Source organism: Thamnophis sirtalis, unplaced genomic scaffold, assembly GCF_051295495.1.
Source record: "Thamnophis sirtalis isolate CommonGarterSnake01/CBP01778 unplaced genomic scaffold, rThaSir2_p1.2 scaffold_10, whole genome shotgun sequence".
Taxonomy (NCBI): Eukaryota; Metazoa; Chordata; class Lepidosauria; order Squamata; family Natricidae; genus Thamnophis; species Thamnophis sirtalis.
Window position 1 is genome coordinate 64570386 of NW_028261390.1, and position 18373 is coordinate 64588758.

The 18373-nt window shown below is 43.9% G+C and overlaps 2 protein-coding genes across 3 annotated transcripts in view; one reads left to right on the forward strand and one right to left on the reverse strand.

The window, feature by feature from the left end:
* The first annotated feature begins 232 nt into the window (after positions 1 to 232).
* NIPAL1 (NIPA like domain containing 1) lies at positions 233 to 12458 on the forward strand. The gene is made up of 6 exons (XM_087724782.1): positions 233 to 429; positions 2875 to 3141; positions 4810 to 4866; positions 6351 to 6441; positions 7956 to 8116; positions 10650 to 12458. Exons 1-6 carry the CDS (start codon positions 399 to 401, stop codon positions 11267 to 11269), a joined length of 1227 nt encoding a protein of 408 aa, XP_087580908.1. The 5' UTR covers positions 233 to 398; the 3' UTR covers positions 11270 to 12458.
* Positions 12459 to 14145: 1687 nt separating this feature from the next.
* Positions 14146 to 18373, reverse strand: part of TEC (tec protein tyrosine kinase) — an 83593-nt gene continuing 79365 nt past the window's right edge. For both annotated transcript variants that reach the window (XM_087724783.1, XM_087724784.1), the window contains 2 exons: positions 17633 to 17790; positions 14146 to 15365 (listed from right to left, as the gene is read on the reverse strand). In XM_087724783.1, coding sequence (XP_087580909.1) covers positions 15291 to 15365; positions 17633 to 17790 — 233 coding nt within the window. In that variant the 3' untranslated portion in view covers positions 14146 to 15290. The remainder of the gene's footprint in view (positions 15366 to 17632; positions 17791 to 18373) is intronic.

The following is an 18373-nucleotide window of genomic DNA, read 5'->3' on the forward strand; positions in this document are numbered from 1 at the left end:
TCTGCAGAGAGATAAATCAAGCGGCGCTTCTCCTTGGAAGGGACCCCAGGTCAGGATGGAACGTCCAGCCCATTCGTGCCCTTTATGACGTCACAACGGAGTGTTTGCTTGTGTATCTGTGCGTGTGTGTGTGAGAAAGAGAGAGAGGGAGAGAGGGAGCTAAAAAGAAGCGGAGCAGCGCCGGAGGTGTCCCCCGCGACTCCCGCCCCTCGGCTGGGGTTGGTGGCGGCTCTTTAATAAGGGAGAGGGGCGCTCCAGATGTTCGCTCGGACTCGCGACGAAGGCGGCTCCGCGGGAGGAGTAGAGCGCTGCGCTGCTGCGGTTCCCGACCCGCTGAATCCGAGGGATCGCGCTCCGTCCTTGCGAGCGGGTGTGAGCTGTCGGAGCGTGGGCAGAAAATGGTGTTACTGCCCAAGTCGTGCAAGGAAGGTGAGTTGGCTGCCTTCTCCCCGCTTTTTTTGGGGGGGGGGGAGTCTTTAATTTCTGCACACAGCTTCGCCTCCCATCTGGGTCCTTGAGAAAGCTGTGTGAGCACCTTTGTGCAGCAGTTATCAGTAGTAGTAGTAGTAGTAGTAGTAGTAGTAGTAGTAGTAGTAGTAGTAGTAGTAGTAAGTAGTAGTTGTTGTTTAACAGACAGATTAACAGAGTTGGAAGGGACCTTGTAGGTCATCTAGTCCACCCCCCGCCCTAGTAGTAGTAATAGTAGTAGTAGTTTAACAGACAGATTAACAGAGTTGGAAGGGACCTTGTAGGTCATCTAGTCCAACCCCATGCCCAAGTAGTAGTAGTAATTGCTTAACATACAGATTAACAGAGTTGGAAGGGACCCTGTGGATCATCTAGTCCAACCCCCTGCCCAAGTAGTAGTAGTAGTAGTTTAACAGACAAATTAACAGAGTTGGAAGGGATCTTGTAGGTCATCTAGTCCAATCCCCTGCCCAAGTAGTAGTACTAGTAGTTTAACAGACAGATTAACAGAGTTGGAAGGGACCTTGTAGGTCATCTAATCCAGTGTTTCTCAACCTTGGCCACTTGAAGATGTCTGGACTTCAACTCCCAGAATTCTTCAAGTGGCCAAGGTTGAGAAACACTGATCTAATCCACCACCCCTGCCGTAGTAGTAGTAGTAGTAGTAGTAGTAGTAGTAGTAGTAGTAGTAGTAGTAGTAGTGTTGCTGCAAATAGAGAGGGATTAATGAGGGGGTTCCTCAGGAGGTAGCATGCTTTGTACCAATCCTGGGTTCTGCCCATCCTACACATTGAAAGTTTCCCGATCTTGGCATCTTGAAGAGCAGTTGGTGCCTGGAAACTCAACAGGTGAGAGAGGCGAAGGCGGAACACAAGCGTGCCAAATGGAGCAGCTTTCTTCAGAAAATCGCAACGTGAAAAGTAAAATCAAATGCAATGGATTTAGTTTAAAAAGTTGGTGTGTGTGTGTGTGTGAGAGAGAGAGGTTTAAACCGACCATTGAAAAAGGGAAGGGTGGCTGGTCTTTAGGATCTTTTAGGACCGAATCCAAATCACAATAATCAAACGATGAGGAAGGGAGTGGTGAGGAGAAAGCCAGGATCAGCCTGTAAAAGGACTAGGATGCCTCTTCTACACTAATGCTCAAAGTATGAGGAATAAGCAGGGTGAACCTGACGTCCTAGTAGTTAGTACAAGAGGACAGGTATTACCAAAGGTGGGTAGGATGAAACTTGTAACTGGAATGTGATGCTAGAAGTATATAAACTGTTCAAAAGAAATAGACCTAGCAACAAAGGTGCTGGGATTATCTTACATGTGAGAAATCATTGCACCTCTACAGAAATGCATCAAACCAAGGATGAAAGCCTTCTTGAATGCATATAAGTTAATATAAAAGCGAGAAAAAAAGAAATGGCATTGCCAGAGATCCTATCTGCTGGCATGTGAGCTGTCAGTTCCAGCACATGCTGGCCAGCTGATTTTTGGCCTTCCGAAGGGCCGGAGGAGACCGTTTTCATGGTCTTCCACGGCTTCAGGAAAGCCTGCGGAGCCTGTGGAGGGCACAACCGGAAGTTTCAAAGATCGTTTCCAAACTTCCGGATGGCCCATTGGGCCCCTTTTTAGCCCTCCACGGGCTTTCCTGGACCCTGGGGAGGGCAAAAACAGCCTCCCCCAGCCCCGTGGAGGAAATACCAAGTTCAGCTGGGAGGTGAGCAGTGGGGGGGAGTTGTGCATGCATGCGCATGTGGGATGCGCTTTGCATTATGGGTGCCGCACACGCTATCACATGCGCACCCTTGCATTTTTGGCACCCAACAACAACAAGGTTTGCCATCACTGCCATAGGTCGTAGCTTGACCCCTTCCGGTCTGTGGAAGTCCCTCAAATATTGGAAGACTGCTATCCTGTCTCCCCTGGTCCTTCTCTTCGCGAGACTAGCCATGCCCAGTTCCTGCAACCGTTCTTCATATGTTTTAGCCTCCAGTCTCCTAATCATCTTTGTTGCTCTTCTCTGCACTTTTGTCTGTTTTGCTAAGGGTTTGTTTTGCTAAGGGTTTGTTTTGCTAAGGGTTTGTTTTGCTAAGGGTTTGTTTTGCTAAGGGTTTGTTTTGCTAAGGGTTTGTTTTGCTAAGGGTTTGTTTTTGCTAAGGGTTTGTTTTGCTAAGGGTTTGTTTTGCTAAGGGTTTGTTTTGCTAAGGGTTTGTTTTGCTAACGGTTTGTTTTGCTAAGGGTTTGTTTTTGCTAACGGTTTGTTTTGCTAAAGGTTTGTTTTTGCTAACGGTTTGTTTTGCTAAGGGTTTGTTTTGCTAAAGGTTTGTTTTGCTAAGCCTGTAGACCAGCTCTGCAAACATTTTCTCACATATGTGGCTCCGATGTTCAGTCCCTCGTTTTTCTGTTCTTCTAGGGGAAGTGTTTCCTTTGTCTTGCCCCAACTCTCAACATGCCTGGTGCCAGATCCTCAACGTCTCGGAGCTACAAGCTTCTTTTTTTGCCTATTCGGGGAGATACCCCAACGAAACGGTGCTGAATGTTTCCACTCCCCAAGGAAGCAAATACAGCTTATACCTAGGTGTCGCACTGGCCATCGGCTCCAGTATCTTTGTCGGCTCCAGTTTTATATTGAAGAAGAAGGGCCTTTTGCAAATGGCTGCAAAAGGTTTCACTAGAGCTGGTAAAATAAATAAGTACTACTTATAAGTATCTTTTTTTTTTTCCTTTGAAATTTGGAATCAAGTCTCAAAGCATTGCTTGGCTATCGTATCTCCAATGTGTATTTAATATTGAGTGGTTCGTGCAGGTTATAGTCTTGTGCAGTGGTGGGTTTCAAAAATTGTTTGAATTTACTCTGTGGGTGTGGCCTCCTTTGTGGGAGTGGCTTGCCACCCATGTGACCGGATAGGAGTGGCTTACCGCCCATGTGACCGGATATGAAGATGCCGACGACACTTGTCAGAACCACCTTAAATTACCTCACACACAGCACTGGCAGGCATAAGAATATGATGTAAACTTGTTTTTTAAAAGGCATCTTTGGTTTGCGTTAAAACAACTTCAACACACGCAATGTTCTGATTGCACCACAAACGCAGTAGTCATCCTTACCTTTCACAGAGGCACTGAGTTTTATAAATATGAGCGTGATAGTGTAGAATAATCATATCCAAGGACCGGTGGTGGGTTTCAAAAAATCTTGGAACCTCTTCTGTAGGTGTGGCCTGCTTTCCGGGTCCACTGGTGGAACCTCTTCTAAGCGGTTCGGTAGATTTGACGAACCGGTTCTACCGAATAGGTGCGAACTGGTAGCAATAGCAATAGCAATAGCAGTAGACTTATATACCACTTCATAGGGCTTTCAGGCCTCTCTAAGTGGTTTACAGAGAGTCAGCATATTGCCCCCAACAATCTGGGTCCTCATTTTACCCACCTCGGAAGGATGGAAGGCTGAGTCAACCCTGAGCCGGTGAGATTTGAACCGCTGAACTGCTGATCTAGCAGTAGCCTGCAGTGCTGCATTTAACCACTGCGCCACCTTGGCTCAGAGGTAGGAACCCACCTCTGGTCTTGTGGAAAGCGTAGGGTATTTTCTTCATCAAATATGAAGCATTATGTTTTTTTAAGGTTCCCCCCCCCCCCCATCATATTGTAGGAGGTCTGAGAAGAGTCTTTGGGGCCTTTTGCCAGTAAATAAATTAATAATAAAGAAGAGTTGTTGGGGAAAAAAATACATCCACAGTATTTTGATTTTTATGTGTGTACAAAACAAAGCATAACAAAAAAATGGTCTTGAAACAGTTAAGCAAATTTAATTACTCTTCTGTTAATTTTTAATAACTTAGTTCCTATATAGCTCATACCCAGAATATGATTTATTTGCTTTTTATCCCACCTTTATTATTGTTTATAAATAACTCAAGAGGGCCAGTGCTTCTAATGCCCATTCCTTCTCCTGTTTTCTCCACAACAATCCTGTGAGGTGGGTTAGGCTGAGAGGAAGTGACTGGTCCAAACTCATCCAGCTGGCTTTCATATCTAAGACAGGTCTAGAATTGACAGATTCCTGGTTTCTAGGCCAATAGCTCCACAAATGATCTAGATGAGGGAATATAGAGCCTCAGGCTATTTCCGCTGACTGCCGGCTGCCTTCAAATTGGTAGGTTTTTTTTTAATCTCACCAGGCTCAAGGTTGACTCAGCCTTCCATCCTTCCAAGGTGGGTAAAAAAAAAAATCTCTTTTGAAAAAAATATTAGAAAAGTGGGCAGTTGAGGTATTTGAATGGAAGCGGAGTTCTAGGTTTTTCTTCCCAAAATGTTTTTTTATGCTTGTTTTTCTCTTCCCTAGGAGAAGGGGGCTATTCGTACCTCAAAGAATGGTTATGGTGGGCCGGATTGCTTTCAAGTAAGTATTAAAGCTTCTAAGCTTTACATTTATGTGTAGTTATTTTTGCATACTTCTTGCTAAAAGAAACTGGCTGTAGTTGTAACAAGTAAGCCTTCCTCTGCCTTAATATTACTATCATACAGTACAGTGGTGGGTTTCAAAAATTGTTGGAACCTACTCTGTGGGTGTGGCCTCCTTTGTGGGAGTGGCTTGCTACCCATGTGACCGGATGAGAGTGGCTTGCTGCCCATGTGACCGGATATGAAATTATGAATTAGTACTTAGGTCGGTCCAAGTAGCTATTCAGAAGTTAGTGGTTAGAAGCAATCATAAAGCAAGATATGGAATTAAAACCAGAAATATTTTGTTGGCTATTTGAAAGGGAGTATAATATATATTTAATTTTACACACGTTAGCAGCTGCTGGAATTGTGTTTGCACAACAGTGGAAAAACAGAGATATGTAAATGAATAAATATTACAATGTGCAGGAATAAATAAATTGACAATTAAAATCAAGAAGGCTTTGAATACTTTTTCACGTGGGATTGGTTTTAGCAATTGCCAACTAATGGAAACAGAAATTAGAAATCCAAAAGTATGAAAGGAAACACCAATTATGTAAGAAAAGGTCCCTAAAATGTATAAGGAAATATTACTAGGTCATTATTAATGTTTAGATAACTGCGGGACATTACACACCCACCAGTGGTGGGTTTCAAAAAAATTTGGAACCTCTTCTGTAGGTGTGTTTTTTGGGTCCACTGGTGGAACCTCTTCTAACCGGTTCGGTAGATTTGACGAACCGGTTCTACCGAATAGGTGCGAACTGGTAGGAACCCACCTCTGATACAGTATGAATGGAAAGCAGGTCCATTTCTATTTGCCAGAAATTCTTGCTAGAGTTATGGTTGTAGTGGAGAGAGAGAGAGAGATGGAGAGAGATAATCTAATACCGTATTTTTCGGACTATAAAAAAAAAGTTTTTGCACTTTGCAGGCCTCCCAAATCCTCTCTGCACCTCTTTTTTTTTGGTGAAAGGCTTGGGGGACAAAAACAATCAAACGGCCCATTTTTCGCAAAAATGGGCCCGTTTTCTGCGAACAAACAGTGCATGCATAGGCTTTGGGAGGCTTGTAAAGTGCTCCGGGGGGCAAAAACGAGCAAAAAGCGGCCTCTTTTCCATTCATTTTTGCCCTCCCCACCCCCAGGAGCGCCTTGCAGGCCTCCCAAACCCTCTGCACATCCATTTTTGTGAAGGAGGCGGGGTTTGGGGAGGCCACAAATGCTGTATTCAGTGTATAAGATGCACCGAGATTTTCACCCTCTTTTTTGTGGGGGGGGGAGGTGCGTCTTATACTCCAAAAAAATACAGTAGTTTCCAAAAGTTTCTTGAATCTAACACGGGCAGGCAGAAATTACTGATAGAATTCCAAAAAGATACTCATATTTTTTGAAACGTTATATCTCTCACGTAATTCTAGTTGTCATTTTTTTGGCAGTGGGAATAGGAGAAGCCGCCAATTTTGCTGCATATGCCTTTGCCCCGGCAACTTTGGTCACTCCATTGGGGGCACTAAGTGTCCTTATAAGGTTAGTACAATTCGTACCTTTGCTTTGCCAGCTAAGACATCTAGGATTAGAGTTCAACAGGACCGTAGATACACTGTGGGCTCTTGTACTCCTATTTTAGTTAAATTATGTCTATATTATCTATCTAAAGTAGTATTTCTCAAAATTGGCAACTGTAGGATGTGTGACTTTCAACTCCCCAAATTCCACAGCCAGCCAAAAACTCTTCTGGAGAGTCCAAAGTGACAACATACTTCACTGTTAGAATTTGGCAATATAAAAAGAGCTTCAGACTATGCGCAAATACACAGCTCTGCCCCTAACTTATTTCTGCAAAAATACACATTTTTTTCCCAATATGTGATTCTTTTGGTATATAAGGTAAAGGTAGTTTCCCTCGCACATATGTGCTAGTCGTTCCCGACTCTAGGGGGCGGTGCTCATCTCCGTTTCAAAGCCGAAGAGCCAGCGCTGTCCAAAGACGTCTCCGTGGTCATGTGGCCAGCATGACTAAATGCCTGTAAATGTGTTTTTATTTTTCCATTTTCATTTCGTACAGTCACATATATACTGTGCATAACCGGGGCCATATAACATTAAACAATAAACACAGCCATTCCTCTTGTCAACAATACCCCCAAAAATACAAACCCAATGTACCACTTCGACTCTCCATACACCCTTTCTTTCGCCCCCCTCCAACTTTCCTTCTTCCCTCCAACATTCCCCTCTACCCTACTTCCCCTCCCCCTCTACCACTCCCCTCTCCCGGTACACTCCCTCCCTTCCTTCTCACCCTCCCTCCCGTCCTCTCTCCCACCCTCTCTACCCCTCTTTCTTCTAACCCTCTACTCCTCCCTTCGGTGTATTTCTACTATCTATTAATATATTCAGCTTGTCATGACTAAATGCCGAAGGCGCACGGGACGCTGTTACCTTCCCACCAAAGGTGGTCCCTATTTTTCTACTTGCATTTTTACGTGCTTTCAAACTGCTAGGTTGGCAGAATCCGGGACAAGTAACGGGGGCTCATATGTTACACAGCACTAGGGATTCAAGCTGCTGACCTTTCTGATCGACAAGCTCAGCGTCTTAGCCACTGAGCCACCTCGTCCCTCACTTTTAGTATATACAGGATTTAAATTGAGACTCTGACCTTGAGAATTACGTTAGCCAGGCACTGTGACAAAGTAGGTTTGTAAAGGCAGTTGCATATAAACACACAATTTATATACTCTTGTGGCGGTTTAGGGATTCTGTTAAAAGACAATGTGCAGTTAATTTCTCTTTCTAATGTGTCCAAAAGTCAGGATGAACAGTTGTAAAGTTTGGGAAAACTAAACTAAACTCCTCATAAGTTGATATATCAAAGACGATTAATAAATAATAATGTGCAAAAGTTGTCTATTTATACTATCGTTCTTGGTTCTTAATTCATTGTAGCTATTCAGAACTTCAGTTCTGAATCTAGATTTGTTACATTCACAAGGGATCTGTCTTTGCTTAATTCCTCCTTGTTTGAAAATTTCAAACAGTGCGATATTGTCTTCCTATTTCTTGGATGAAAAGCTCAACATTCACGGAAAGATGGGCTGTGTGTTAAGCATTCTGGGGTCCACCGTGATGGTCATCCATGCTCCTGAAGAGGAACAAATCACATCATTGGATGACATGGAAATCAAACTGAAAGACCCAGGTACGCTTACTAAGAGAGCTGTCATAGAATGGGATGACTCCCCCGGAAGCTTCTCCAGATGCCTCCCCAGATGTTAATTTGGAGGGTGAGCTGATCCTGGGCATGTTAGGAGGGGAGGCAGCTGGGGGCTATGACCTAGGAATGGAGGGCCTGAGAACAGGGGAGTGACCGGAGGAGCAGCTGGCTGAGTGGAGATGAAGAACTGCCTCCTGATCCAAGAGCATGTAGGGCAAAGAGGAGGCATGTACAATGAAGGTCAGCCAGGCTACTTGCGAGGAGGCAGCTTCACCCCTCTTGATGGGTTGCACCAGGAAGCAGTTATTTAGCTCAGCAAGGGGAGTGCTGGGAGCAATGTGTCTGTTTCCTTGCTGTGTGTTCTTCAGCCGTTGTGATTCTTGCCTTTTCAACCCAGAACTCTCCCTTGCCTAGTGGATCTCCCTTGTCTTTATGCTGTAGACTAATCCTGGCTTCTTTTGAGCAGCCAGTTGAACTCATTGGGGCTGCTGGCAAAGGGAACTGCTGGGGAATACTAACCCGGACTTGGAAGCCTTAATAAAGACTCCTAACACCCATGGTGTGTGTGTGTGTGTGTGCGTGCGAGAGAGAGAGAGAGAGAGAGAGGGAGAGAGGGAGGGAGGGAGAGCGAGCAGGAACAAGACAGCACATAGAATAAGTCCCCATTATGAAAATGTTTCCCCATGAATGTATTTAAATTAGGCTAGAATCTATTTATTCATCCCGTGACCCGTCAAAACCGCGGTCCACTAAAGCGCGCCCGATCAAAGCGCGTACGTGACGTCATCAGCAGCGCGACAAATAAAATTAAAAATAAATTAAATTAAAATTAAATTAAAGAAAGCTGATTCACATAAAGGTAAGGGTTAGGTTTAGGGTTAGGGTTAGGTTAAGGGTTAGGGTTAGGTTTAGGTTTAGGGTTACGTTAAGCGTTAGGGTTAGGTTTAGGGTTAGGTTAAGGGTTAGCGTTAGGTTTAGCGTTAGGTTAAGGGTTAGGTTTAGGGTTAGGTTTAGGGTTAGGTTAAGGGTTAGGGTTAGGGTTAGGTTTAGGGTTAGGTTTGGGGGGGTTAGGGTAAGGTTTTCGCGTTAATTTTAAATTTACCGCTCACAGCGTGCCGTTTTCGTCGCGCTGTGATGACGTCACGTACGCGCTTTCGTCGAGCGCGCTTTAGTCTACCGCGGATTTGTGGTGGAACCATTCATCCTATAGGCAGATTTGAGATTGTGCATGGGTCTTCCGCATGTACAATATTGCAGCTGACATGGAGATACCGAATGGAAATATATTAAGAGTCTGTAGCTATCCAGCCAGCCCACAAGTAAATAATTTCAGCAGGATTCATTTAGGGAAGAAAATTCTTTATATACAAAAATATAAAACACGACGCATGTATACAGGGCGGGGCATAACCTTTTCCTAGGGGGTCACAGCAACACTTGTAATAACAACACAAATAATTCATACACCACTCGAAAGCCCATCAAAAACTGAGTTTATTGACACGATTTAATAGTCAGTATGACCACCATTAGCCCTTCGAACAGCATTCAAACGAGGTGGATAAGAACACAACAAATCTTCAAACAGTTCCGTTCGATTTTCCAGATTTTCCAGAGGGCGGGGCATAACCTTTTCCTAGGGGGTCACAGCAAGATCGACAGCAGTTTACAACTTCCGCGACACCTCATTTTAAAGCCCATAAAAAACTGAATTGAATGAGCTATTAAATGTTAAATTTGTTTCGGTTGAAACTTTGAGAATGAATTTGGAAACTGTGTTGAAAAATCTGGAAAATCGAACGGAACTGTTTGAAGATTTGTTGTGTTCTTATCCACCTCGTTTGAATGCTGTTCGAAGGGCTAATGGTGGTCATACTGACTATTAAATCGTGTCAATAAACTCAGTTTTTGATGGGCTTTCGAATGGTGTATGAATTATTTGTGTTGTTATTACAAGTGTTGCTGTGACCCCCTAGGAAAAGGTTATGCCCCGCCCTGTACAATACCCATTCAGTTCTTGCAACGTAGTAGGGAAGAAGTAGAAGCAAGGACTAGAACTAGAGGCAAGGAGTAAGGACATGAACTCTTCTATACACAGAACAGTTAAGCTAAGCGATGCCCAGGCTCGGAGCTCTCTGACATGGCTCACAACGAATCCTGTTTCTCAGTCACCAAACCGTTCCCATTGGCTGACTTGTTGTCATGGCTATTCCAGTTCATAAATTCTTATATTTCTGTGAAGGCCAGAAATGGGCCAATTTATGGGCTTCCTGAACTTCCGAGAGTCCCGTTTTTTTGCCCTCCCTGAGCCTCTGTCCATGCCCTGCACTTACCTACATCCAAACCAGGCCGCGTGGGAACTCCTGGGAGGGGAGGGAGTGGGCGGAGCCAGTCAGGAGTGGGATTTGGGGGTTCTCCGAACCGCACAGAATCTTTAGCTAGAGCTTCTCCCGAACCCTTGCAAACACCCAGCAGCTTATCCCTGGTCCTAACATGTAGTTATTTTCCTTCCCTGCAGTCTTCATTGTGTTTGCCGCCGTTGTAATTCTGACCTCGCTGGTACTTATTTTTGTTGTCGCTCCACGTTTTGGGCAGACCAATATACTGGTCTACATCTCCATCTGTTCCCTGATCGGGGCTTTTTCCGTCTCCTCCGTCAAAGGCCTGGGCATCGCTATTAAGGACATGCTCTATCAGAAGCCAGTCTTCCGAAACCCGCTGCTCTATGTTTTAGCCGTCATTTTGGTGCTGGCCGTCAGTACTCAAATCAACTACCTCAACAAGTCATTGGATGTGTTTAATACGTCTCTGGTCACCCCCATTTATTACGTGTGCTTCACCACCACAGTGGTGATCTGCTCCGTGATCCTCTTCAAAGAATGGAACAGCATGGAACTTGGAGATATCGTCGGGACCTTGAGTGGATTCTTCACCATCATCATTGGCATTTTCTTCCTCCACGCTTTCAAAAATGTCAGCATTACCTGGAACCAGTTGGCGGCTTCCGTTAAAAAAGAACCCAGCTTGCCTCTGCACGCTTATGAGTCTCATCACACTTTGTTGGAAAATATGGACGCTCCCCTTTCGATATGTGACGAGGATAATACTCTGTTCAGCCGAGGGAACGAACGACAGTAACTACCGTTGAAGTCATCTCTCACCAGAGCAATATCATCATCTTCAACTATCCCAGAATTTGGAGGAACAAAAGGGAGACTTGCCATTTGCATTTGGGTTAGAAAAGGAAATTAGATCATTTTGGCATTTTGGTATTTGCCACCTTTGACAAGCTGCAAAAGTCACCGATAGCAGAAATTCTGTTGAAGTGATGACTATAGTTTCTAGTAAACTGAATTGCGTATGTAAATGTGTTTTCTAAATCGTATTTTATAGCTTCACTGTTTTAAAATGAGATTTCCCCCCCCCCCCCGAGGGCTAAGTGGGGGGTAAAACCAAGGCTTTTTCTAATGACCAGCATGTTAGTAAATTGGAAGTTTTAATTTATTCTAGTTTCCCACATAGGAATTTGCCAAAGAGAACTACTTCTCTTTTTTTAGGTTTAACTTCCAGAAACAAAGTTTAAAATCTGAGTACATTAAATGAAAACAGTGCCAGATAGCAGTGAGTTAACTCCAAACCAAGAAATCCTTACAATAAACGCATGAAATCTGGGAATCAACTTGGTGTACAGTAAACATTTCTGGAAATCTTTTAAATTTTATTTTCCCCATCAATTGCTTTTAATTGTTCAAGATGATAGATTAGCCTTGTAAGACACATGTATGTATGCTCTCAAATGTTAAAGTCTCTTTCCTTTTACACAGAAGTATATTGTAATTCAGGGTTAAGATTTTTTTAAAAAAACCATGGTGACCTTTTTGGTTATTTTGTGAGTTGGAAAGCGATTTTGGTTACATGTCAATGTCTGAAGTCAATTGATCAGTGCCAATAAATTTGGTTTCAAAATAGACTTCCATCTGTAAACACAGGCTTGGCTGTGTGAAGATTTTTAGTCATCTCTTCGGTGATTAATATAAACACTTTAGATGCAAAACTGCTTAAGAAAGAAAGAAACAGCTAGACAGGTTTTACTACACAGATAAACATCATATATTTAGCTCACAGTAACGGATAAGAATGGCCTGGGATAATACCATCTTTTTAGCTCTGAATTTCTCTTATCACTTTAGTTTATTAAGAATTGGCATTTGTTCCATGATAAGGAAACCTTTAAGGAAATACAGGTTTTTAATTATTTGGAGTGGTCACCTACCGTGTGGCTCATCTAAAAACCATGAACAGTGATGGTGAAGTGCCATTCCGGGTGTGTGTGTGTGTGTGATGTTGCTTTTCTGTATCTGTATGAAGTTTGTTGTAACTATTTTAAAATATTTAATATTTAATTTTCTGAATGGAGAATCTTTGAAGCTTTGATACAAGCTTGACAAAAATGAATAAAAATGTTTTGATAGTGTATCCTACTAACATTGGGCCAGTTTTTATATTTTATATCATCCTAATTTATCTGGAGGAGCCTCCCATGGGAAACCTGGATACAGGGAATCAGATAGAGGTAGGTCCAGGTGTGGGCTGCTAGGAGTTTGCCGAGGTTCGGGAGAATCCATAGCTAATGTTATGGATGGTTCATCGAACCCCCAAATCCCACCCCTGGCTGGCCCCTCCTTCCCCTCCCCAGAGTCTCCAAGCGGGCCGTTTTGGATGTGAGGTGAGGGCAGGACCCACGCGGAAGCTCGGGGAGGGGGGGAAACGAGCCTCCCAGAAATTCCAGAAGGCCAGAAATGGGCCCATTTCCAATCTCCAGAGGGCCTCCAGAGCCCGAGGGAGGCGGTTTTCACCCTCCCAGATGCTCAAGGAAAGCCTCTGGAGCCTGGGGAAGGCGAAAAGGCCCCCCTTCTCACTGTGGTACAGGAGCCCAACTGGGCCATGCAGCCAGGCAGAGAACCCCGTTGCTGAAATTTTTGAAGCCCACACTTGAGTAGTCCACATAACATATCAAGAAAATAGATATTTACACAACCGACCCAAGAGTGTGAATTGATTGCTATTGATGACTTACAGTTAAGACCAAAGAGAGTTCACCGGTCCTTTGTATGAAGCTCCCTAAATTTTAGCTATTTCTGGGAATATCCCTTATTTTTAAGGTAACAAATCATAGGGCAACTTTCTGCGGTGGCGCCATTCTTGGAAGCACACATGCTGCAATTTTGCAAAGTCTTTATGTACCATGGTAAATAAGAGTATTTCTTTTTCAAGAATATAATCTCGTCCAGGAGTATCAAATCCACAGCCTGCGGGCTAGATGTATCATGCGCTGGCCACCCCCACCCACAATTTAGTGAAGGGGGGGGGAAGTCACAATATGTCACATGACGCTTGTTGGTTTGACATCCCTGGTCTAGTCTTTATGTTATAAAATGTGGGGCAAGGGGCATTATTGAAATCTTAACTATTAGAAATAGCTAAGTAAAAGAAGAAGGGGATGACAGAGAATGAGGTGGCTGGATGGAGTCACCGAAGCAGTCGGCATGAACTTAAATGAGCTCCAGAGGATGGTAGAGGTCAGGAAGGCCTGGAGGAACGTTGTCCATGGGGTTGCGATGGGTCGGACACGACTTCGCGACTAACAACAATAAGTAACAGTTGGTAATGGTAATGCAAAGGTGGTTCCTCCAGGTCCTGTTTGGTACGCCAGAAGAGGTAGTGAAAATCTGGCGTACCGGACTGGACTGGTAGTAATGGTGGCTTAGCCACACCCCCAAACCTCTTGTCAGAAGCTTTTTTTAAAGCCCTTTTTCCATGCTGGTTCAGGCAAGGGAAAAGAGGTTTTAAAAACTAAGAGAGAGAAAGAGAGTGGGGGAGAGAGGGAGGAAGGGAAGGGAAAAAGAAAAAGAAAGGAATCTCACTTTTTAACCAGGATTCAGTAAAGTAGAAAAAAAAATGCTGAAAAATCAGAACTGAGCATGTCTGGCTGTGGAATTCTGGGAGCTGAAGTCCACAAGTTCATATTTATTATATGAAGTATATTTATTAGACATGTTTTGCTATACATTATTTCCCTGGCCATGGAGCACGCTTTGCAGCTGGTAAAAATCAAAACAACAATCGGTTGTTTTTCTTAAAAAAAAAAACCCTCTCTAGTTTGTAATAAAGTTGGGAGTTTATTCTCTTCGCTAAACACCAAACTGAACATGCAGCATACGATAAAAGGAGTCGATATGTTGTGCTTTTAAATAGTTTAGGACATATTACGTTCTCCCTTCGTACGGAAACCGATGTGCGGTGCCTATTTACAATCCCTAAATGGTATTTAGAATACCTTTATGGCGAATGCCGTGTTTCAAAGGAGCCCCCTCTGGCTTCTAGAAATTGAAAAGTTTTAAAAGAGGCTTTCATAATATTGTTCTTTTGCAGAGGAAGATAAGAGCAGATCAAACCGAAAGGACATTTTTCTTCATTAACTTAGTGACGGCTTAAACAAGCCACAAGTCCTGGAAGATCTTCTGATAGTCTTGCATTCTTCCTAACATCTGTTTCGGGCCTGGCGGGGTCTTTGAGCAGCTTCCAGTCAAAGAGATTTCGCTTTGTCCCCTATTTTCCTAACAAGCCACTGAGGTCTTGTATAGAAAGGCAAGTTCTGTAGGAGACTCATTCTCCATGTTCCATCTCGCCTCCACATTCACCAGCAGCTATGACCAAACCAGTGTATGCAAAACCTCCGGGCTGGCTGGAAAAGGAGATGTGCCCAAGCGCACATCTGGAGGACACAACAATGGGCAGGATTATAAAGAAACGATCGCTTTAAATATTGTCCTTTCAAGTCAACGGGTGGCTTATAAAAGGCTTGTGCTGATTTGGGTTACACTGTACGGTAGCTTTAGCCTGCCACAAATGGGCATTTCCTCACTCAGGAAAACCACACCGTGGCCTGCTCGATAATAATATTGTTTGAACCGTCAAATTGACTTTAAAATAGCTTGATAAAACGTCTTCCGGAGACAAAGGGGCGATATGGACAATGGTCTTGTCTTCCCACGGTCCTCCTCAGCAGCATCCAGGACTGTGTCTCTGGGAAGAACCCATCAGCATCTCTAAAACGGTATGTCCTTGTTGTGAATTCTTGCACCTGCCGAGCTTAGAGTCAGGACGAAGAGTCATCCGCGATACATTCAATCATATGCAGGAGATCCTGAAACGTAGGACGTCCTTCTGGCTGCTGCAAGTGGAAAAGTTTTAAAAAGGGCTCCAGTAAGTGACGTTTCTTTTTCTTTCGGGAATGCACGATATGCAAATAGTCCTCACTTAGCAATGGTTCGACATTACAACCAACCCTTCAAACGCTACTTACCACCAGTTGTAGGGCTACTTACCACCAGTTGTAGGGCTGCATACACCTGCAGTGACATGACCACATTTTTGGGAGCTTAGCAATAGCAATAGCAATAGCAGTTAGACTTATATACCGCTTCATAGGGCTTTCAGCCCTCTCTAAGCGGTTTACAGAGTCAGCATATTGCCCCCAACAATCCGGGTCCTCATTTTACCCACCTCGGAAGGATGGAAGGCTGAGTCAACCTTGAGCCAGTGAGATTTGAACCGCTGAACTGCAGATAACAGTCAGCTGAAGTGGCCTGCAGTACTGCACCCTAACCACTGCACCACCTCGGCTCTTGGCAATGGGCTCACCTTTACTGCCTGTTGCAGAGTTTCAGTCACATGGCCACAATTTACAAAGCTTTCTCGCTGGTTTCTGGCTTCTTTGGGCTGTTTCCAGCAAAAAACACCCTCACCCATGGGTGTTTTGATAAGAGCCGTAGTGGTGCAGTGGGTAGAATGCAGTTTTGCAGGCTAATTCTGCCAACTATAGCAATAGCAATAGCAGTTAGACTTATATACCGCTTCATAGGGCTTTCAGCCCTCTCTAAGCGGTTTTACAGAGTCAGCATATTGCCCCCAACAACAATCCGGGTCCTCATTTTACCCACCTCGGAAGGATGGAAGGCTGAGTCAACCTTGAGCCGGTGAGATTTGAACAGCCGAACTGCAGTCAGCTGAAGTAGCCTGCAGTGCCGCATTTAACCACTGCGCCACCTCGGCTCTACTGTCGGCAATTTGATTCTCACTGGCTCAAGATTGACTTACCGTATTTTTCAAAGTATAAGACGCACCAAGATTTTGAAGAGACAATTAAAAAAATTTTTTTTTGCACTCTGCTGACCTCCCAAAAATGGCCTCTTTTTTTGCGAAAACAGGCCCGTCTTTGTCAAAAAAGGGGCATGCATAGATTTTGCTTAGAGAGTGCTCCTGGAGGCTGGGGGCAAAACTGAGCAAAAAATGGCTTGTTTTTCGCTCATTTCTGCCCTCCCAGCTCCCAGGAGCACTCTGGAAGAGTGGGTGGGGAAAACCTGGAAGCTTTCAGATTTGGGTTTTCTCAGATGTGCCAATAGGACATCCCTACTAAAATGGAACTTTGAGGAAACTCCAGCCTCGGAGTCTTCTTTCATTGGGAGTATTACTTGGAACCCTGACATGGTAATTGTTAGAATTTAAAATCATCTAATTTCCACTCTTTAAGTCTATAGGTACTCCACAATTTACGGCATCAAAATTTACATTGCTAATCAAAGCGGTTGTTAAAAGCGATTCACACCAGATTTTACCACCTTTTCCGCCATGGTTGTTAGCAGATCACTGCAATTGTTAAGTGGATCAAATGATTGTTAGGTCAATCTGGCTACCTGTACTAGATTTCTCTTTTCAGACCGTGTTCTACTTAAAGATAAAAGTTCTCCTCGCACATATATGCTCGTCGTTCCCGACTCTAGGGGGCTCATCTCTGTTTCAAAGCAAAAGAGCCAGCGCTGTCCAAAGACGTCTCCATGGTAATGTGGCAGGCATGACTAAACGCCGAAGGTGCACGGAACGCTGTTACCTTCCCGCCAAAGGTGGTTCCTATTTTTCTACTTGCATTTTTACATGCTTTCGAACTGCTAGGTTGGCAGAAGCTGAGACAAGTAAGGGGAGCTCACTCCAGTACGTGGTGCTCGAGATTCAAACCGCAGAACTGCCGACCTATTCATGCACCCACAAAAATTGGAAGAACAGACAGCAAATGGGATGAACAGACAGCCTCGGTGGCGCAGTGGTTAGAGTGCAGTACTGCAGGCTACTTCTGCTGACTGCCAGCTGCTTGCAATTTGGCAGTTCAAATCTCACCAGGCTGAAGGTTGACTCAGCCTTCCATCCTTCCGAGGTGGGTGAAATGAGGAGCCAGATTGTTGGGGGCAATATGCTGACTCTATAAACCGCTTAGAGAGGGCTGTAAAGCACTGTGAAGCGGTATACAAGTGCTATTGCTTATAATGCATTTACTTATGGTCTGGCAATTTTCACTCAACTGACCGGTAGGGTGCAAAGTATAGTTGCTCTTCATACCAGAATACAGTAATAGGACTAATGCAAGTGAAATGCAACATAACTTACCTCATGCCAGCACAATACCATCAAGTCAAAAATGTTCTTAGAAGCTAGCTTGGGTCGAAATAGCCGGTGTCCTTGAGTTATCATAGTCACCACTTCGTAGTTTGTGTTTGTCTCAAAGGGCATCTTCCCTTCTGTAAACACTTCCCACATGAGAACTCCTGCAAAATTAGAGTGGGGGGGAGAGAAAGAGAGAGAGAGAGGGAGAGAAAGAGAGAGAGAGAGAGAGAAAGAGAGAGAGAGAGAAAGAGAGAAAGAAAGAGACAGAGAGAAAGAAAGAGAGAGAGAGAAAGAAAGAGAGAGAGAGAGAAAGAGAGAGAGAAAGAGAGAGAAAGAAAGAGAGAGAGAGAGAAAGAGAGAGAGAGAGAGAAAGAGAGAGAGAGAGAAAGAGAGAAAGAAAGAGACAGAGAGAAAGAAAGAGAGAGAGAGAGAGAGAGAAAGAAAGAGAGAGAGAGAGAAAGAGAGAGAGAAAGAGAGAGAGAGAAAGAGAGAGAGAGAGAAAGAAAGAGAGAGAGAGAGAGAAAGAGAGAGAGAGAGAGAAAGAGAGAAAGAGAGAGAGAGAAAAAAAGAAAGAGAGAGAGAGAAAGAGAGAGAGAGAGAGAGAGAGAGATATTAGTCAAAGTTCACAGAAATAACTGATTTCAATTCCAATATTCTGGGTTATCCCCCATGATGGCAAATATAAATACTGTACATAATAATACATCTCCATTAAAAACAAGTGATTGTGATTACATAAAATTT

Excerpts from the sequence above, each read along its gene's own strand:
- NIPAL1 (XM_087724782.1), top strand. The coding sequence starts at position 399 with ATGGTGTTACTGCCCAAGTCGTGCAAGGAAG. Across the intron at positions 4,867-6,350 it reads GTGGGCCGGATTGCTTTCAA|TGGGAATAGGAGAAGCCGCC; the intron begins GTAAGTATTAAA and ends TTTTTTTGGCAG. Across the intron at positions 6,442-7,955 it reads GCACTAAGTGTCCTTATAAG|TGCGATATTGTCTTCCTATT; the intron begins GTTAGTACAATT and ends AATTTCAAACAG.